Source organism: Myotis yumanensis, unplaced genomic scaffold, assembly GCF_028538775.1.
Source record: "Myotis yumanensis isolate MYYU_CA2020_CCGP unplaced genomic scaffold, mMyoYum1.0.hap1 SCAF_7, whole genome shotgun sequence".
Taxonomy (NCBI): Eukaryota; Metazoa; Chordata; class Mammalia; order Chiroptera; family Vespertilionidae; genus Myotis; species Myotis yumanensis.
Window position 1 is genome coordinate 30,025,014 of NW_027223758.1, and position 21,766 is coordinate 30,046,779.

General features: G+C 42.7%; 2 protein-coding genes across 4 annotated transcripts in view; one reads left to right on the forward strand and one right to left on the reverse strand.

Moving 5' to 3' along the window:
• Positions 1-21,766, forward strand: part of RNF24 (ring finger protein 24) — a 79,253-nt gene that overhangs the window by 56,151 nt on the left and 1,336 nt on the right. Inside the window, exons 5-6 of one of the 2 annotated variants that reach the window (XM_070419968.1) lie at positions 3,833-3,912; positions 4,621-10,224. In XM_070419968.1, coding sequence (XP_070276069.1) covers positions 3,833-3,912; positions 4,621-4,759 — 219 coding nt within the window. In that variant the 3' untranslated portion in view covers positions 4,760-10,224. Of the gene's footprint in view, positions 1-3,832; positions 3,913-4,620; positions 10,225-21,766 lie in introns of those variants that run through there. The other variant, XM_070419967.1, reaches the window with a different exon arrangement.
• PANK2 (pantothenate kinase 2) overlaps positions 12,600-21,766 on the reverse strand; it is a 36,207-nt gene continuing 27,040 nt past the window's right edge. For both annotated transcript variants that reach the window (XM_070419965.1, XM_070419966.1), the window contains exons 4-7: positions 21,305-21,481; positions 17,385-17,508; positions 15,714-15,839; positions 12,600-13,687 (exon numbers count right to left, since the gene is read on the reverse strand). In XM_070419965.1, the coding sequence (XP_070276066.1) occupies positions 13,637-13,687; positions 15,714-15,839; positions 17,385-17,508; positions 21,305-21,481 (478 nt within the window). In that variant the 3' untranslated portion in view covers positions 12,600-13,636. The remainder of the gene's footprint in view (positions 13,688-15,713; positions 15,840-17,384; positions 17,509-21,304; positions 21,482-21,766) is intronic.

Genomic DNA, 21,766 nt, shown 5'->3' on the forward strand with positions numbered 1-21,766 from the left:
AGATTTGATAGTCTGTTCCATGCTTCTATGTCTCTGAATCTATTTTGTTCACTAGATTCCATATATGAGTGAGATCATGTGATACTTGTCTTTCTCTGACTGGCTTATTTCACTTAGCATAATACTCTCCATGCTGTCTCAGACTGTGAGAGGGATGACTGACTGCCGGTGGGCCTAAGCCAGCAGGCGGACATCCCCCAAAAGTTCCCGGACTGCAAGAGGGCACAGGCTGGGCTGAGGGACACCCCCTCTCCAGTGCACAAATTTCATGCACCAGGCCTCTAGTATAATTATATTTGAACTGAGTTTTCTTATATGCAGCACATAGTTGAGAAATGTTTTTTGATCCACTCTGCAAATCTATCTTTTAATCGGTGTGTGTAGAGCATTTACATTCAATGCAATTGTTGATATGTTTAGAATTAGGTCTACCATTTTATTATTTGTCTTCCACTTTTTCCTCTCTTTATTCCTTTGTTTTCCTTTTCCTACCTTCTTTTCAGTTACTTGAACATTTTTAGTATTCTTTATTTATTGTGATTTTGACTATTTTTTGTATAATTTTTAAGTGATTTCTTAGAGATTACAAAAAGAATCAATATTTTCACACTTCAATTGGAATGTAGAAATCTTATATCCATATAGACCTTTTATGCTTTCCCCTTTATGCAATAGCTGTTATAGCATATCTATATACATTGAAAACCCCACCAGACATTGTTATATATTTTTACTTTTAACCACTAGATATATTTTAGAGAATTTAAGACAGGAAGAATAGTCTATTATATTTATCTAGATAATTATCATTTCCATTGCTCTTTATTCCCAGTGTTCCAAGTTTACTTCTTTTGTCATATTTCTTCTGTCCAGTGACCTTCCTTTAACAATTCTCATAGAGCAGATCTGCTGGCTATGAATTCTATTAGTTTGCCTTTATCTGAGAATATCTTTATTTTACCTTCATTCCTGAAGGTTGTTTTTGTTGGATATAGAACTCTGGGTTGACAGTTCTTTTCTCTTACCACTTTCAAAATGTTGTGCCACTTTCTTCTGTTTTTTTATGGTTTTCTGATAAGAAAACCCACAGGGAAAAAAATATTTGCAAATCTTATGTCTGATAAGAGTCTAGTATTCAGAATATATAATAACTCTTACAGCTCAGTAATAAAAAGCCTACAAAATAAAATATCTGCAAATATTTATCCCAATCTTTTACCCTAAAAGGGTCTTTTGCAAAACAAAAGTTTTGATTTGATGAAGTCCAATTTGTCAGGTTTTTTTTCCTTTGGATTGCCTGTGCTTTAGGGATCATGCCATGCTTCTGTGCCTATGGATGTCTAGTTGCTCTGACACCATATTGGAAAGTAAAGCTCATTTGCAAAAAGTGATCTTTAAAGTTGTAAAATCAGGCCCCGGCCGGTGTGGCTCAGTTGATTGAGCATTATCACACACACCCAAAGGTCTTCATTTTGATTCCCAGTCAGGGCACCTGTCCAGTCAGAGTGCATACAGGAGGGAACTGGATTCTCTCTCTCACATTGATGTTTCTCTCTCTTTCTCTCTCTCCCTCTTACTTCTTCTCTCTGTAAAAACTCAATTAAAAAATATATTTTTTAAAGTTATAAAATTAGTTTGACCCTTCAGGGAGCTTCTAAGAAGTCAGACCCAAGGCTTTCCTCTTTGTGATTGTCCTTGACTTTTGGTCCCTTTAGCACTTAACATGTCAGAATTTATCTTGTGGGATTTTTTTTTCAGGTGACTGTGGTTTTAGAATGAGGGATCCTGGAAAAATAAGCAAATAAAAATGAGTGATTTGTCAACTTATTGTCCTTTGGTAGGATCCATGCTGGATTGGAGCCAGCAGTCCTGACCGTGTTTCGGAAGGCTGTGCCGGGAGGGAAGCTGGGAGTTTAAGGCCATAAGGCCTATTACACAGCCAGGAGATGGGAACATCATTCCCCCTTTACAGGTGGGAAGCTGAGGTCCCAAAAGGTCACGCCAAAGCTAGAGCTGCTAGAGTCTCATCTTTACCAACAGCGTGTTCTCAAACTTCCTCCAGAATAAAATGGGCTTGAAAATAGTGCTCCGATTGCAGCATTGGGATAAAAGTCACTGATATTGGTAGACTGCCGTACTGCCTCCTCAGCTCTGGTCCCACCAGCCTGAGTTGGTAACAGTCCTAAGAAGGAGGTGGACAGGTAGTGTCCTCACGTTACACAGATAAAGGAACAGCTGGAGAGGCATCAGAATGGCAGAGATCACGCAGCTAGTGGGTGTCCAAGCCAAGGCTAGTGGTCCTGTCTTCCTCCCTGCACTCCTGTCTTGGCAGTAATGCCAAGTCTGATAAGATAGTTACTCTTTCTCCCCTTCCTGAAGATCCTGTCTGCTATATACACAAGGCCCTGAGGGAAGAATGTTGGAAGGCCAACATTCATGGTACTGGCCATGGGGCACCAAGAGCCACATGTCCTGTCACGTAACCTAAGAAGACTGGGTTACATGTCGTAGGTTACAAACAAGTGAAAGAGAGGCCATGTCATCAGTCTGGGCAAGAAATGTTCATAGTTGAACCAGGACAGGGAAGCAAGAGAGAAGGAATACAGCACATCAGTACAGGAGACCTGGGACCCAGCCCAGCCACACTCATCAACTGCATGGCCTCAGGAAACATGGTGATTGCTCTGAGCTTCTGTTTCATCTGTAAAATGGGTAAAAGTGGTGGTAGTTGGTGTCCCTGCGCACTGGTAAGTGTTCAAGAAGTGGTGGCTGAACCCCAGCTTCTGGGTGTGAAGGAGAAGCCTGTTCAAAGCTGTGGAGCCTGGCCACCTGTCAGCTGTCCTGGCCCCATTTGCACATTTTCTCCAGTTTAATTCAGAGACTCTTGAACAAATTTTTTAAAATACGTTTTTATTGATTTCAGAGAGAGGAAGGGAGGGGGAGAAAGATAGAAACATCAATGATGAGAATCATCTATCAGCTGCCTCCTGCACTCCCCCTACTGAGGATTGAGCCTGCAACCCAGGCATGTGCCCTGATCAGGAATCAAACTGAGACCTCCTGGTTTATGGTCAATGCTCAAACACTGAGCCACACCAGCCAGGCTTGAATAACATTTTTTTAAAATATATTTTATAGATTTTTTTACAGAGAGGAAGGGAGAGGGATAGAGAGTTAGAAACATCGATGAGAGAGAAACATCATCGATCAGCTGCCTCCTGCACATCTCCTACTGGGGATGTGCCCACAACCAAAGTACATGCCCTTGACCAGAATCGAACCTGGGACCTTTCAGTCGCAGGCCGACGCTCTATCCACTGAGCCAAACTGGTTTCGGCTTGAATAACATTTTATATGACAAAGACAGATACTGACCGAAGGACAGTGCCTGAGTGAGGGCATGTTACCAGAGAAAGGAGAGCCCCAGGGCCTGCCCCGGGGCATGAGCAGTCCCTGACAGAAGCTATGCTGCTGAGCAGGCAGAGCACCCCTGCAGAAAGTCAGCCCCTGGGCACACCACAGGCAGATTCCATCATGTCCAGCCTAGCTAGTGAGGACTAACCTAAGTCAGACCCTTCTGATTCACTAAAGCAAAGGAAACTGCCTTTTGCTTTCTTTCTTCTGCCACCTGCCCTTCATCTTTGAAGACATGTGACAGGAAGAGCAGGAGGCTCTTCAGAAGACCTTGCCCAGTCAGCCTCTTTCATTCACTTAAACTGTGGGACATTGTAAACCCCTTCAAATGGCTGGGCCTCAGGGGCCTGCACTTTACTTTGTGACCTGGGAGAGTGCTTAGCAGATACTTTTCCTCATCTGTGAATTTATCTTTCAGCTCTGTGCAGTGTGTCTAGAAGACTTCAAGCCTCGAGATGAGTTGGGGATTTGTCCGTGTAAGCATGCCTTCCACAGAAAGTAAGTATTGGCATGGAACTATTTAAGGGAACCTGAGTTTGAGGCACATCAACCAACTTACTTGTGGGCTTGGAACAGTGCCAGACAAGCTTGAAGGCTTCATGATTGGTCTACAGTGCAGAAAGCACCCTACAGGGTGGGGTATGTGTACATGGCACTGGAGGAATTGGGGTTGTGGGACATGAGCACCGCAGCAGGACTTTGGGCAGAATGCCAGACAAGCCCACACCTCCTGGGAGCCCAGGTTATAAAACCACTATTTAATGGAATGTTCTAATGAGAGCTTCCACTCCAAAAAACTTACGTTAATCAAAACTGTAGTTATTTTAAATCAAGATAGATGAGTCTGAATATAAATGGTAGTGTCAGGCTCTCTCCTCCCTCTTCTTGCAAACATATTCATATTCCCTCTTCTCTTGCAATTTTATGCATTTTGCATGTCTATTAGAAAGTATTTCTCCTACTTTGCACCACCCTCACTGTACTTCCTCCTTTAAGAAACCATGATGACTGAGGGGGTAGCATCCTTGGAGCTCTGGCTCCTTCAGTGGATAAAGTGGTTTCTCCATGGAGGATGGAGCTCATTAGGACCTGGCTGTCCTGGGCAACAGATGTGTTCAACATGCAAAATGTGTGGGCGGGTGGGCGGGCTGGTGTACCGTGAGCATGGGACTGATGTCTTCCCTCCTGTGGTGTCTCGTTCTGCAGGTGCCTTATTAAGTGGCTTGAGGTTCGGAAAGTGTGTCCACTGTGCAACATGCCAGTTCTGCAGCTGGCCCAGCTGCACAGTAAGCAGGACCGTGGACCGCCACAGGGGCCCCTGCCAGGGGCAGAGAACATTGTATAGCTCACCACAGGATCAAACTGTTGCAGGACCCACGCTCACAGAGGCAGGCGGAACACACATGCAGGCACCAGCTGCCACTTCCTTTGCCTCATGAAAAACTCCTGGGCCAGCTAAGCTAAGACCCAGACTTCTGGGTCATGTGACAACCAAAGCTGACAGTACCCATGTCCCACGCCAAGAGAAGAGAAGTTAAATGAGCCTGCAGGTTTGGTTCAAGGAGCTTCATGACAGTCTCTTGCCAACTCAATTACATGCTGTCGTCCAGACACTTCTCTCCATGTCAGGTGACTTGTCAAGCAGAAGGGAAAGATAAACACAAGTGCTAGAGAAAGGAACTGAGGGCAGGTCTTTAAAGCCACCCACACCCCGCCCTGTGGACAGATGAGCTTCTATTCAGACTGTGCATGCCTGAGCAGCAGCAAACCTTCCCGGCAGCCCCTGAGCCAAGCAAAACCAGCAGTTACCTCAGCCGAAGCACGACCGGTTGCCTGGTTGGTGAGACAGTGCCAACAAAGGCTTTTCACCTTATATTCCTTTGATAAAATCATCTTGGAACCCAAGGGCTGTGGTTACAGTGCCCCTCACCATCACTTCTCCCTCAGTTTTACATCTGCTTATCAAGTTACCTAAGCTAAAAACATTAGATGCGCTTGGAAAGGCCTGGTCAGAAGCCATTTCCTCTTATTCCACACCCACCTCACCAGTGAGGCACAGCCAAGCTGCCCATCAGGGGCCCCCGTGGGCCTGGGCCTCTGAGCCCTTGCTGTCCCTGTGCCCCAGGGGGCCTCGCAGAGCTGCCCACATTCCCCCATTCAGTGTGGTTCCAGCATAGCTGCTGGTCTTGGCTCACTGTCTTGGGAGGGAGCCCCTGGGAGCCCTCAGACAGCTGAGAATGGCTAGTCCTCCTGGCCATGCTGAGACAGGAGGATGCCGGCTCTCTTTCCCCTTCTTGCCCTCTCTCTTCCTACTTCAGAGAAAATGCTGGCATTGACTTTTTAACGACTTAAAACATCCCAAATAAGATCCCTCTGTAATTCTTTAGCCAGGGACCCACTTGAAATTGTAAATAGTTTCAGGAAGCTCCTGCAGGGCTGTTCACTCACTGGTGTGTGCCTCAGTATTCGGACTTGCGAAAACTAATTGCTATTGCAAGTATCTTTATAGGAGAGAAATGCATGTTACTCTTTGGCTCTTTCTGTCCAACTTTTCTAGAAGTGACTCAGAGTCCTTTAGATTCATGAATATTGTATAAATTAGCTAAGAACTTTGTAGTTCTTTTCCACAGCCCTGTTCTCAATCTCCTTCCATTCTAGAGATGGGTTCCTTGTCATCAGCTTTGCCTCTGCTCCCTCACAGGTGTGAGGGGGGCGGTTTCTCACTGGAAATGCTGTCTGCATGGTATGGAGAGATGGAGAAAGCTTTGCAATTCTGATGATGGCACTTATCCAAGAACTTTTTCTGGAATCCAGCCTCTACCGTCTTAGAATGGGAAAGGGAACCTGTCCGTGGCTCAGGTAGCTACAGTCAAAGGATGAGGAAAATTCCTATTAACCTAGGAAAGTGCTGGGCAGAATCCAGTTTGGAAAATTACAAGTCCACTTGGTCAAAATTGGCTGTTTCCGTGTGACCTAGCGTATGGTATTCCTATGGTATGCCAACTGGACTGTTTCTTAAACAGGGCAAGTAAAGTGTGGAATATTTTTATGTGAAAGCCTTAGCCTGTTTGGCACCCATGAAAAGAACTATTTGTACACTTGGACTTTCACCGTTTCTGCGTTCTCTGTAGCATAATCGAGTTGAATGCTGCAAAGCACCCAGTTTACAGTGAAATATTGTTAGTGACCAAGTAGGCTTGCTTCTGGACTAGCCTAGTTAATGACCACCAACCCATCATTTTCCCTGGAATGGTGTTGAGACAAATGTCATCTTGTCATTATGGGCTTCGAATAAGAGAATTTTTTCCCCTCAGAGGAATGCTTGTGCTCTATACTGCAGATTTCTTCCACTCAGTTCTGTAGGATTATAGCCTTCCAGTTGCAGCCTTTTTCTGTCCCTGTGTCAGTAACAAGGAGGCAGCTTCACCAAGTCCCTGTGTTTATAGGGAGGCTCATTAATTCATTTCACTGTGTCACAGCTAAAAGCAGAGGTCATTGGTATGCACTGGACCAGAGGTGCAAAGCCAGACAGTTTAGAGGAAAGCTTGAGAAGGCTGTGCCCTCTCCACTTGGCACCATAGTGGGTCTGCTTTGCCCCAGGAGGTGCCACTAATATGACCTCAACACTTGTGAATGTGGGGAGGCTTTTAAAAATGCAGCATTTCCACTCCGATGGGGCTGGACATTGACGTGCTGAGTGCCCGCTCTGCTCAGTCATCTCCCCTTTCTTGGTGTGGTGTCCTTTTGCAGCATAGCCATTGTCACTTGGCAGTTAGCAACACAACCTGAATGCATTTGCCACCCACATTTGGGCCCTCCTCCAGCACTTCCCTGTACTGCACGTGGCTAGCAGCGGTTAGTCACAGCATTGTCTGACAAAGGTAAATTTCCATCTGGACTTTTTTAAAAGAATGAGTCAAGGATACCTTAATACATTCGGCTCAGGCTCACACCTCACAGTGAGGCTGCTGTCCACATTTGTCTGAGTAGGTGACCTTTTGATAATCTATAGACACGTGGGGACTCTGATCTGCTTTTGGGCCACTGGCTAATAACATTTTTTTTTTTTTTACTTAACACATCTTAAGTAGCTCCAAGATTGGATGTTACTTGTGTGCCATGGGTTAGTGGAATAGAACTCAGCCCGTTCACCTGGTTTTAGAAATGAAACAAAACCAGCCTGACTTGGTTCTTGGTTGTTACATTTACTTTGAGACTGTGACTTGGTTAGGCCTATTCCAGGAAAGGAGCAGGACAAGACAGAAATGACCAGATTGGTACAGGTGGCCCATGGATGAGGGCATCTGGGCTGAGGGATACCAGGGACCTCCCACAATTGTCATATAGCCAGTTCTTCCCAAGTCTTGACAAATGAGTCTTTTCCCCAATGCCAAGCCCCTTGGATCCTAACCTCGGGCCCTTTCCATAGCCTGACTCCAAAGTCTGTCATCTCCATGACCTCATCCCACTCTGTTAAGCTGTTCTTAATGACTGTAGAAATTACTGGGAGGCAACCCCAGAGCTCTGGACAGAAAAAGTGATCAGACTGATTTGAAGCATCTCTGTCACTCACCAGCCAGGTGCCTTTCTGTCAGTTCTCTTATCCATCACCCAGGGACTATACTGGTGTCTATCTACTGGCCCTTGCAAGGATTAGCTGTGTCCAGAGCCTGGCAGGTGACAGATCTGAGTCATGGGAGCAGATAATGGGCGTTTGTCACGCAGGTCATGTGGGGCTCTTGTTGTCCCAGGTCTGCTGGCTCCCTTCCTCTTCCCCTCACCTCCATCTGCCTTTGCACAGTGCTCCCTGATTGGTTGCTTACTGTGGATATCTTTTTAAATTTAACTCTGAATAGGTAATCCCTTCCCACGGTTCATAAATCAGTCTTCCTTGTATCCCTGACCTCCAGCAAGCCCAGCTTCTCACCCATTGAGCATCTAGTTTTGCTCCTTAATGTATCCTCCCAGAGGTCATTTATGTATATACAAGTGCACACACGTGTATGTGTGTGTGTGTGTGTGTGTGTGTGTGTGCGCGGAAGGGGGGGGTGTTCTTTTTGCTCATGTGATACTGAAGTACATTCAGGAGCATTCCTATTCATATGGGAAGAGCTGTACCAGAAGTCAGAATATCTGCAAAACGTGAGCCCAGAATGGGGGATGATCCTTTTACAATCACATTCCTTTTGAAAATGGCTTTTTTATTATTGATTGCAGCACACTGGAATTCTAGTTTTCTATACAAATCAGAAACTGCAGTCCCTCCCTGACTCCTACCACACATGTCCAGATGACTGGAGCACAACCAATTTCCAGACTTGCTGATCTGTGACAGGACACACAAGAGCAGGCTCTGTAGCCAAGAGCAGCAGTGCAGGCCCAGCAATTTTGCAGCCACCTGGACAAGCTGCCCCACACCATCTTGGCTAGTTGCAAGGGAAGCCTGAGTGCAGCAGTGATGTCTCTTAACAACTCTCTTGCTTTCTTAGGCGAGCACCCATTTTTGAGGCAGGAGTTCAAGCAGCAGCAGCAACTGAAGGCTGAGGCACCTTTCTATCTTGTGAGGCAGTTGTCTCAGATGTTGCTAAACAAGTAGGTGGTCAGTCATAGATGTTCGGGTACATGGGTCAGGCTCCTTTCCCCTCCCACTCTAAAACATGCTTCCCCTAGTTTATTCCTAGCCCAACACTTTTCACTCAATGACATTCCCCATCTTTTAAGAAATATTTTAAGTTCATTTTTGCCCCTAGAGAATATGGAAATTAAAGCTTCCTTTAGGTAGCCATGGGGCCATGGACTGGTGCCTCTTGGTCCTCACCCACCTCCCAGTGTCCTGCCACCCAGAGTTTCCCCAGGATTCAGTGCTTTTTGCGCCCCTGACCTGAAACTTGAAAAGGAATTGCAGGGAACCTCCACCCTTCTGTCATGTGATGAATCTCTGGCCCTGGGTTAGTCTTTCACATTAGCTGTTAAGAACATGAGTAAAGGACATGTCTAAATTAACGGTGTATAAATTTAGGTGAAATTTGCAATTGATAACCAAAATATGCTGGGTCATGGTTCTTTAGTAGATAAGATTAATGTGCTTCCATTTGAGAGTATCAAGAGGAACATAGAAAGGCTTGGTCAGTTTTCCAGTTGTTTTAGAGCCCACTTGTTCCAAGATGCTAATTGTTTTCTCCGTTTTAGACCAAACATCAGCATTCTTTGCTTACCAATCCAGGGCTCACTTCTGTGGCTACAGGGACAAGGAGAACACCCTGCCTGCTCTAGGGGCATGTACTCAGAAAGGAAGCCTGCCAATGTAAAGGGACTTGTCTGTACTTTGATGTAGCTCCTGTGCCAGTACAAGCCTGGTGGATCAGCACCGTGGGCCAGCTGCACACCGTCCCTGTCTGCTCCTTCCCTCCCAGGTTCCGAGAGAAAAAGGAGGCAGATGGGACCAGTGTTGAAGTCCCTCCTGGTGACACCGTCTTCCAAGATAGTGTTCCTGATCATTGTTGTCTCTGGTAACAGATCACTGCCAGGAAGGAAGGTAGTTTAGCCATGTAGTCTAGCCCACTGGGGTTCATTCACTAGACATTATGTAACTCCCTCAATAAAAGGTTTATGAAATACTGAGCCTCAGGTTTCATAGACGTGTTTGTACACTAAGAATTCTGCAGCAGAATATTTTTAAACATTCGCAGTTTTTTGTAAGCTATATTTTTGTATATTTAATTGCTATTTTAAAGTTTTAATGCATTTTTTGCTAATTACTCTTGTTTAAAAAATAAAACATGCATGTAATTGACTTAAATGTAAATAAAGAGCAGATTTTGAAAACTACTTAATGTTAATCATGTACCCACTGGTGGACACTCACGCCCCACGTAAGCTTGTGTACCAAGAGTGGGAAAGTCAAGGTGAGTAGGGCACAGCAACAGGTGACTGTGATGAAGGAGCTCCTGGCCTGTCCCCCCACTGTGTGAAGGTCAGAGGTGATGAGTAAAGCACTAGGCCACAGTGAGGGAGAAAGCAGAGAAGCCAAGGCCTCACCTGCCACTGGCCTCAGCTTTGCAGATGCGGCTGGACACAGGTAGTTTCCAAAATACAGGCACTAGTCTCAGGGGAGTAAAGTGTCAGAACTAGGCCATTCCTCACACCCCTCACTACACCCCAGACCTGCAAATAAACTTCTATTAGGAAGGAAAAAAAACATCTCTTGGTCCAAAGTCACCCTGTGGTAGCTGCTATTTCTCCTCACCAACCCTTGCTAGGACTTCCGCGGATCGATCAGCTTCTGCCCCATAGCTTTGGGGAAACTGTTCCCCTCGAGGCCATCTCTGGGCCTCCTCTTAACCCTCAATGCAGGTGTCTGGAGGGCTCCTCTCCCGTCTCCTGAGCAACAGACCCCTAGCAGCCCCCTCTGACTTCGCTTCAGTTTTCTTCGCAGCCTTTCCCTTCTCTGCCCATCAACTAACTGTTATTCTCACTCTACCTTGGTATTCACTAAATTCCCACCTACAGTTTGCCCACCTACATACACCATCATTCTTAGGTATGTTATCTACAACCCAAATATCCAGTTGCTATTTGGTATCAATTACAGCTCAAAACCAAGCCCCCCCAATAAGCTTATGCCCTTATAGAAACTTCCTCCACCATATCCTATCATCACATCCCAATACTCAACCCTCTAACCATCCACCTGTCCCCACCGGGCCACCTACTGCTCCCATTTTCGTGTAGGCCTCTAGTGGGGAGCGTGGGGTGGGACCCTCAGGCTACCATCTGGAGGGCAGATTGCAAAGGACAACTGCTGAGATAAGATGGCAGTGGTATAAACTAGGGTGGTGGCAATGGTGAATGGAGATTGGGTTTACGTGCATCTCAAGCTGGAGGGAGTGAAGATGAGGGGGGGGTGCGGGGGAAAGGATGTGGATACTTCTGTGTAGGGATGGCCTTGGAGACAGATAAGTAGAAAGAAGGGAAGGAATTCACTGCCTTAGGACTGGAGCTCAGAGGAGGTGCTGGGCATAGTACCTTGGAAGTCAGAGTCAAGGTGAGTGCTGATGACTGCTTAGGAGGAATCAGGACTGTGCCTGGAGCTGGCAATGTCAAATTGTTGCTCTCAAGCTGGCAGAGACAAAGGGGTCTGGAAGGCAGAAGGAAAAGCAAGAGATCCTCCACTGTGTTAGAACTGAGGAAAGCGAGGACATAAATGTCTGTTAGATTTAGTAACGAGACTCAGTGGACCTATCAAGAGCCCTCTCATGGAGTGACAGTGTGAGCTAAGAACCACCCACAAGGTGAGTGGCAACTGGGCCCTCGGAGGTAGAAGGCAAATGCAGAAAGAAGAGGGGACTCTGCCTGTGACCTCAGACAGGTTTGCTGAGTTGTGGAGGTCACAACAGCTGCATGAAACAACCCACGTAAAGCACTGGCACAGCCTCTAAAACAGGTGGGACCCACAACACAGGAGGTGGGGCCTGGGTCTCCACTAGAAATGGCTCGGGCTCCCTCCCCTTCTCTCCCTTCTCCGCCCAAGGAAGCAGAGACGGCCTGGGACAAGAGGGGCTCGAGAAACACGACTATGTTCCAGCGAAAGGGTACTAGCACTGTCGGTGGTGGCTGTGGGAAAGGTGGAGCCACCAAGTGTGTATCTGCAAGTGACAGAGAACAGAGGACAGGATAGGGGGTGAGGGGTTGGGGCTCAGGCTGAGGCCAGGAAGGGGCAGCAGCAGGGAGACCCAAATGCCACCCAAGGGCTACAATTTCCATCTCCCGCAGTGTCCCTCCAGCTCTGCGGCCTGCATCAGGGAGCAGCACCCTCAACCCACGGGTGCCGGAACTGTGCGCAAAAGTGGCCACCATCGGAGAAATGACCATGCCCTCACAAACATGGGCACGGGCCTCTGCTGCCCCCACGCGGCCAACACAGGCGGCCAAAGGATCCCAGCCGACCAGGGAGGAGCACCAGCCCAAGCACCTCCTACCTGAACGACCCAGCCCCGCCCTCTGCACCCTTCCTTTTTCCCAGAACCCTCCCAGGCCAGCCTCCTGGCCGGAGACCACATGGGCGAAAGCGCAAGGCGGCCCCAGAGCCTTGGAGTTTCTTTCTAGTTCAAAAACCACTTTATACAAACCTTCATTGCCTTCAACAGCGATGCAGGCACCAAATAAGACACAAAGTAAGACACAAACATAGTTCAATCTCTAAGGGAAAGATTTTTAAAAATTATTCTGCACAGCAGAAAGAAAAGGTCCAAAGTCAATCTATATTAATACTCAGCTCAAAACCTGTCTCTCAAGCTGCCTTTTGAGCCAGCCTACCAGAGCAATCAGGGCTGCGCCTGGGGCTGCTAAGTGCCAAGACCAGGAGTGGGTGAGAAAGGTGGGAAGAACCCCGCCCTGCTCCCCTTAAGTTAATGGACACCTCAATTCCTTGGTTTCTACTTGCCTAAAAAAAGTGTAACCAGATTCTCTCCCCAGTTCCCTGGGGAAGAAAATGAAGCAGTCCCTTTTGTCTGGTTTTAGTTTTCCAGATTATGTCTTTTGTAGTAGCTTACTTCCATCAGCCCAATACTCAAGGTAATTCTGTTCACAGAGGAAATCTTGTCTTTCCAAAGAGACCTTCCTAGGATTTATGGTATAAAGTAACCTGCAATTGTCCTTTTAAAAGTTGCTGAATTGTCCAAGTTACAGGTATTGAACTAACCTGCCCAATTAAGTTTGCAGAACCTTGAAATAAAACATTTTTCAATATGTTCACACAAAGGCTAAATGCTCACCGGAGTTAATGCACAGGAGATGATCTCCAAGGCCATACTGTCAAAACTGTGATTAGATTATATAACACATAGTAGCTTTCCTTACATTTAGCAAGTTCAACAGGATCCCAAAACACAGTATGCTGAACACAGAATAGCTCTCCCCTGAAGTGGCTCCAGTGAGTGACACTGAGTTTCAAAAATATATAGCAGGTATTATAGCCTATCCTCACTGCCATGGACATGGTCCACTTTATATATATATACACATATACATATATGTCATTCCTTACTGGGTACTAGTTTAGGCTGAATTTTTAAGGGTTTGTCTTGATGACTTAGAAAAATCCACTTGTCCTTTCTTGCTTTGATTCAGGTAATACACAATCATAAAATTAAGTCTCTTAAAAAAACAAAAGTTCACAGATCCCATTGTGGAAGGTTCCAGGAACCCCCTCCCCAGGTAATGATCAGGGGATCTTCAACAGCTCAAGGAGTGCTCCAACGGCTCCAAAATAACCCTGAAAGAAAAATAACACAAAAAAAGAGCAATTCTCCTTAGAATTATTTAAATTGCCATAAATATGATTATGTTAAAGCCAACACTGCCCTTAATTCCTGACACCCTTTTCTGAGCACCCATTTTGCGGAGCCCAATATTTTTGATCCATGTTTGGGAATTTAAAAATACTGTTTTTGATTCACAGTTCGTTAAATCCATGAATACGAAACTGATGGGTACAAAGGGCCACTGTATTTACTGAAAAAAGATGCACGTATACACGGACCTGCACAGTTCAAACTCATATTGTTCAAGGGTCAATTGTATTTCAAGACTTCAGAAAGCCTAAAATAATCTAAGTTCCATATGTGCAGAAATCAACACGAGAGTCAGAAGCCTGAATGCAAATAGAAAACAGAGACGAATGGACCAGCAATACTAACCAGAGAGGAAAATTAAATCAGCAGGCAATAAAAATGACAATATAAAAATCAAAATTTCATAAAGGGTTCATATTATAACTGTGATATGAAGATATAAGTTAAAAAAATTTTACAAAGTTACCCTAAGAAATTAATCTCCTCCCTGGCCAGGTGGCTCAGTTGGTTGGAGCATCATCCCATACACCAAAAAGATTGCAAGTTCGATCCCCAGTCAGGGCACATACAGGAAGCGACCAATAAATGTTTCTCTCACATCAATGCTCTTTCTCTCTCTCCAAAATCAATAATAAACATACCGTTGGGTGAGGATTAAAAACATAAAAAATAAATAAGAAGTTAATCTCCAGGATCTACCTAGGAAAAGGTTCAAAAAGAGGTAGAAATTCAGGAGAAAAGTTTTATTAAACATGACTTTTTTATTCTAATATGAAGCAAAACAAAACAAGTAAAAGTTCACAAAAAGCAGATGTTAAGGTATAAAAAACAATAACTCAGTACTGATTTACTAATATAACATTAGAAGTAATAAGTTAGATGTCTTGAACTTTAAGCTTTTGATATGGGGAAGTTGGGCACTTTGGGTTTTAACTATGAACTTAATCAACTTAAAAGACAAATTTAAAGCTAGTTTAAAGGAAAAGCAATCTATAGCACTTTACATCCTACTTTGATTTCTGTTGATTCATATAAACTGTTAAAAGTGCACATATAATTTTAAAAGATGTTCATGATAATAACACCACTATCTAAAATCCAACAACACTTGAAATCGTTCAACTGCCCCACAACCAAGGGGAGGAAAGAGGGAGCCCCTTCCATAGCTCTGGTTCTATTTTTTCCCAAAACTGAAGAAACAAAAAGGCATTTTCCAAAAGAAGACATCAGGTTGAGCAACTCAATGATTCTTTTCTATTGTGTCATTTCTAGCCTGTCTACATATTAAGTTTTTATGATATTGTGGTTCTAGTCCTGGAATGTTTTTTACTGATCTATTTTTCAGAACAGACATCTTAAATAAATGGCATGTGAAAATATCAATACATAAAAACTGACATCAAAAAATGAAAAAAAGCAGAACCCAGAGTAAGTGCATTTATAAAGTACAATGGGAAAAATATAATGATGGCTCAGAAATATGGCTGAATGTTAAGTCTTCTTTCTTGCCCTGGCTGGTTTGGCTCAGTGGATAGAGCATCAGCCTGCAGACCGAAGGGTCCCACGTTCAATTCCAGTCAAGGGACATGCCCGGTTTGCCAGCTCGATCCCCGGTGGGGGGCATGCAGGAGGCAGCCGACCAATGATTCTCTCATCATTGATGTTTCTATCTCTCTCTCCCTCTCCCTTTGTCTCTGAAATCATTAATATATGTTGTTGTTTTTTTTGAAGACTTCTTTAATATTGCTGAAGCTCACAATGAGATTAACCAAAACTCTACCTTGCATTGAATTGGGTAAGAAAGAGCTTTTAAACATTACAATCAAAGTTAAACCCAATATCATATAATTACAAAAATATGTAAGTACTATTTCACCTCTACTTCAAATTCCAACACAATGTGAACTGCATGCCCTGTAACATATTGCAGGAAATAAGTCTGCTTACCTCGTGTTCCGAAAAAAGTGCTTTCAACTGTCCCTTGGACCAATAATCCAAAGCATATGCCAAAAGCCGCATGGCGATCGTATTAATTCTCAAGAAATTTCCAACAAATACCACCTGGTTAATATTCTGAGCACATCAAAAGAAGGCAATTAGTTTTCATCTTAATTTCAGTTCTCTCATAAAATCTACTCCAAACAGAGACCATGTGCATATAGTTTTTAGAAGCAAATTGACTTCTGATTTTAAAAAAGTATTTATATTTAATCCAATTGATCCAGGACTACTTAATTTGATGCCCACACAACTCTGGACCCACTTGAAAGCATGACAGAAAATATCACAGGAGAAAACAGATAGGAAAAACATGTGTATTAAATATGACAAACAATAACTACTATTAAAGTTTTGTACAGATAAGTAAAAGAAAAAGACCCAATTCAAAGAAGGAAAATGACACAAATAGGCAAAATTATACAATAAATATAACGGAAAAGAAATTCAACCTCACTAGTGATAAAAAGAAAGTAAAAAATTTAGACCTATAAATTAGCAAAACAACTAACTGAAATTCTACCCCCAGTATTAGTCAAGTTGTGGTAAAACTGACCCATTTATTTATTGCCGAAAATAATCTAAATTGGTACAGCCCTACTGCAAATAAAACACCTTGGCAATACCTATCAAGATTCATAACATGGTCATAGTCTTTAGATGAAAAACCTCACTCCTGATTAAGTCCCTTATCAAGAATAAAATTCACCAAGGAAAAGTTTCACGTTTAAAATGCTTTACCACAGGGCTGTCATTGGCAAGCAACCAAATGCCAATGACTTATATAAAAAGGAATCCAATCATACAGCCATGAAGTTTATATTTATGTAAAAAATAGAAAATGTACACCAACTAAAATCTGAAATACATAAGCACAGGAAAGGGAACATGCAATAAAGAAAATAGTGTTAACATAGTCAAATGAACAATTTTTTTTTAATTACTTGATGCTGATACAGACTTTTAATTTAAAATGAAACAATTCTTTTGTACCTTTTAAGATTTCCTTTTTAAAGCCACATGTCTATCTTATCTGTTTAGAAGAATAATTTTAAACAAAAATATATAAATAGGGACAAGCTATAAAACTGCACCAACTGGATCCCCAAGGGAAGGCCATTCTTGGTTCTTTCATAGCCCTGTACAATGCTGCTTGACCTGAATGCTACAAGGCAGCACTGTAAAGAAGCTGAAAGCACAAAGACAGCTCTGCTGCGGTGGAGGGGGAGCAGGGTGGGCAGTGCTTGGCCTGCTCAATCTTCTCCCAGCTTCAATGACTTCCTCTGGATTCCTTCCCAGGAATTCTAGAGCTCCACAATGAGCATGGAGTCTAGATTCAGCATCACTAGCCATCATCACCACCCAATAGTAGTCCCCCCACCATCTGGCATACTGGCTACCTTCCTGACTTCTAGATAGTAGCAGTGTTTATTTTCAGTAAGGGGGAAAAAAAAGTCAATTAAGATTAATCTACATGTGAAGAGTTTAACTTCTCCAATGAAACTAACTCCACTACATATGACTACAATTAGACCCATTTGGGCAAAACAGATGTTGTATACATGGTGGGGCCCACTTAGGATGTTGTCAGAGCAACTACAGAAATTCATGTCCCCTTACTTCATTAAGGGCACACATTCTTGCTATCGAGCCAATGTTGTTGGTGATGGTGATCAAAGTTGCTCTGGCGAGGTCCTCTTTACTGACAGCCTCTCGCTTCTCCTTGCTCATCATGTTTCCAAAGCTGTGATGGGGGGAAAAAAATCCCTTTGATAAACCAAAGGCAATACAGCCCAACAGAACTCGAATGTTACTTTACTAAGATAAAAGTGACTTTTGACTTTTAGAGCAATGTTACTCAAAACTTCAAACTTTTCATTAAAAAAAAAAAAAAAGGAGCATCTGCTCAAAGAGAAATACCACTTCAAAGAGAACCCTCAAGCATTCTGAATGAGCAAATGGCTTTCCTTGTGGTTTCCACTGAAATATATTGAGCTTTGATACCAGATATGCACATATTGTTAGATTTCATCAGATGCACTGTAATGCACCACTGCTCCTTCTGCAACCAGGGAAAATTCCAGAAAGATACCTCTATTAGCAATCAATTCCTCCCAACTGCCCAGCTGTTCCATTCAGTTAAAGGGTCACATTCAAATCTGGTAAACTGCTTTATCCTAACAAAGCAAACTATAGCCAACCAGTCCCAGAGTAATCGAACAGTTTCAGATTTCTCTAGAACAGCTATTCTCAACCTGTGGGTCGCGACCCCTTTGGGGGTTGAACAACCCTTTCACAGGGGTCGCCTAAGACCATCGGAAAACACACACAGATTGTTTTTGTGATTAATCACTATGCTTTAATTATGTTCAATTTGTAACAATGAAAATACATCCTGCATATCAGATATTTACATTACAATTCATAACACTAGCAAAATTACAGTTATGAAGTAGCAACGAAAATAATTTTATGGTTGGGGGTCACAATATGAGGAACTGTATTAAAGAGTCGCGGCATTAGGAAGGTTGAGAACCACTGCTCTGGAAGATTAAGAGCTTCAAATCACCTGACCTGCAGAACTGCACATTAATAACTGTGACCAGAAAACAAACCCAACCAAACAGAAAATGAAGTAATTACCAATAAGCAAATGCTGCAAAGACAGAAAATGAAATCTACAGCATTTACAAAGTACCTAAAATTAGTAAACAAGCATGTGTATGACTGCCTTTTCTATTATTAAAAACCATGTGCCCCAACGCGCACACAAAAATTCTATTTCCAAACAAAATATAAAATTAAGAAAACAATTCAACTTAGAATAGCATCAAAGAGAACAAAATACTTAGAGATATATTTAACAAAAGTATAACACTTCTACCCTGAAAACTACAAAAACAATGGTGAAAGAAAAGACCTAACTAAGCAGAAAGACATGTCATCTTCTTGAATCAGAAGACTACAGTCAAGCTGCAATAGTCTCCAAAATGATCTACAGATTCAACACAATCCCTATCAAAATCCTAGCTGTCCTTTTTTGCAGATATTGACAAGCTGATCCTAAAATTTAGACAGAAAGTTAAGGGACCCAGACGAGCCAAAACAATCTTGAAAAAACATTGCAGGACTCACACTTCCCTATTTTAAAACGTAATACAAAGCTGCAGTAATCAAGGCATAATGATAAACATCAATGGAACAGAACTGAGTTCAGAAATAAATTATACATTTATGAACAACTATTTTCAACAAAGGGGCCAAGAGAAGTCAATAGGGAAAGAATGATCTATTCAACAAATAGTGCTGGGACAACTGTACTTCCATACACAAAGGAATGAATTTGGACCACTGCCTCACACCATATACAAAAAGTAACTCAAAATGGATCATTGACCTAATATAAGGGTTAAAACTATAAAACTCACCCAGCCAGCGTGACTCAGTGGTTGAGCGTTGACCTATGAACCAGGATGTCACAGTTTGAATCCTGGTCAGAGCACATGCCCAGGTTGAGGGCTCGATCCCCGGAGTGAGGCATGCAGGAGACAGCTGATTAATGACTCTCTCTCATCATTGATATTTCTATCTCTCTCTTCCTCTCCCTTCCTCTATGAAATCAATAAAAATGTATTTTTTTAGCCCTGGCCGGTTTGGCTCAGTGGATAGAGCGATAGCCTGCGGACTGAAGGGTCCCAGGTTCAATTCCAGCCAGGGGCACATGTCCGGGTTGCGGGCTCGATCACCCCCAGTGGGGACATGCAGGAGACAGCCAATCAATGATTCTCTCTCATCATTGATGTTTCTCTCTCCCTTCCTCTCTGAAATCAATAAAAAATATATTTTTTAAAAAGTATATATATATTTTTAAACCCTATAAAACTTTTAAAAGAAAATACAAAAGTAATAAATCTTCATATTCTAAGGTTAGGCAATAATTTATTATATGTAACACCAAAAATAAAAGCAAGGAGCCCTGGCTGGTTTGGATCAGTGGATTGAGTGTCGGCCTGGGGACTGACGGGTCCCGGGTTCGATTCTGGACAAGGGCACATGCCTGGGTTACAGGTTCAATCCCCAGTAGGGGGCGTGCAGGAGGCAGCTGATCCATGATCCTCTCTCATCATTGATGTTTCTATCTCTATCTCCCTCTCCCTTCCTCTCTGAAATCAATAAAAATATATTTAAAAAATTAAAAAAAATAAATAAAAGCAAGGAAAGAGAACATAGATAAGATGTACTTCTTTTTATCTATTTAAATTTAAAACATCTATGCTGTAAAGGACACCACCAAGGAAGTGAAGACAACTAACAGAATGGGAAAATATATTTGCAAATGACAAATTTGCAAATACAAAATTGTATTTGATAAAGTACTTGTTTCTAGTACATATTAAGAATTCTTACAACTCAATAATAAAAGACAAATAATTCAACTACAAAATGAGCTAAAGACTTGAACAGACATTTCTCCAAAGGTAGACAAATAGTCAATAAGTACATAGACAGATGTTCAACATCCTTAGTCATCCTTAGGGAAATACAAATCAAAACCAGGAGAGATCACTTGACACCTTTAAGGCAGTTTAAACCAAAAAGACAATAAGAAGTGTCAGCAAGGATGTGGATAAATTTAAATCCTTATATATTACAGGTGGGGCTGTAAAATGGTGCAGCCACTGTGGAAAACTGGCAGTTCCTCAAAAGATTAAACATAAGAGTTACCACATGATCCAGCAATTCCAGTCCTAGGTATATTCCCAAGAGAATTCAAAACAATATGTCCACACAGACTTGTACATGAATGTTCCTAGCAGCATTATTCACAACCAAAAAGTTTAAATAACCCAAATGTTTATCAACGGATATATGGATAAATAAAATGTTATATATCCATACAATGAAATATTATCCATCAATAAAAACAAAATACTGATTCATGCTACAACATGGATGAATCTTGAAAACATTAAGCTAAATAAGTCAGTCACAAAAATCACATATTCTATGATATCATTTATATGAAGTGTCCAGAATAGGCAAATCTATAGAGACAGAAAATAGATTAGTGTTTACGAGGGACTGTAGGGTAGGGAAATGTGGAGTGACAGCTAATGAACACAGGTTTTTTTCTGGGATGATAAAAATGTTCTGAAATTGGATTGTGGTGATTACTGCACAATTCTGTAAATATACCAGAACCAATAAATTGGACACATTTAACAGTTGACTTTATAATATGTAAAACTGCTTAAAAGGAAAAAGATATACCGAATTTTTTTTAAATTTTATTTGAGAGAGAGAGAGAGAGAGAGAGAGAGGAGAAACATCAATGTGAGAGAGAAACATCAATGGGTTGACTCCCGCGTGTGCCCTGACCAGGGATGGACCCACAGTCTGGTTATGTGCCCTAGCAAGGATCAAACCTGCCACCTTTTGGTGTACAGATGACGCTCCAACCAACTGAGCCACACTGGCAAGGGCAACCCAATATTTAGTATTTTATTTCTGCATCTCTTAGAGAACACATGTCCCCTTACCTTGAAGCCACAGCCCAGCCTGGCAGTCCAAACCTCTCATAGTCCCCTCCATAAATGTCCCGGACTAGTTTATCCACTTTGGTGCTATCTCCACGAGATGCCATTTCAAGAGCTTCTTCAAAAGTGGTACAGCCAGTAAGCAGACAGCAGAGACCAAAAAAAGTTCCTCCTCCAAGACTGTGATTGAAAACAAATAATATGATTATAACATTTTTTACAATAGGAAGGTAATATTTATGAACTATAAAACAATATTCACATGTCAATCTACTCTTGCCTCAACCCAATCGTGCAGAAGCCACCAGTGAGAAATAAGTCTGTGAAAAGATAAAAACAGGTCCCTAATAGACACCTTGAAGGTATGCATTCATGTGCACCAACAAGCAACATGGCAAAATACAGGGCCCACCTCTCCGCCCATGTCTCCAGTTCAGTCTGGGCATCAGCTGAGATCGAGAAACC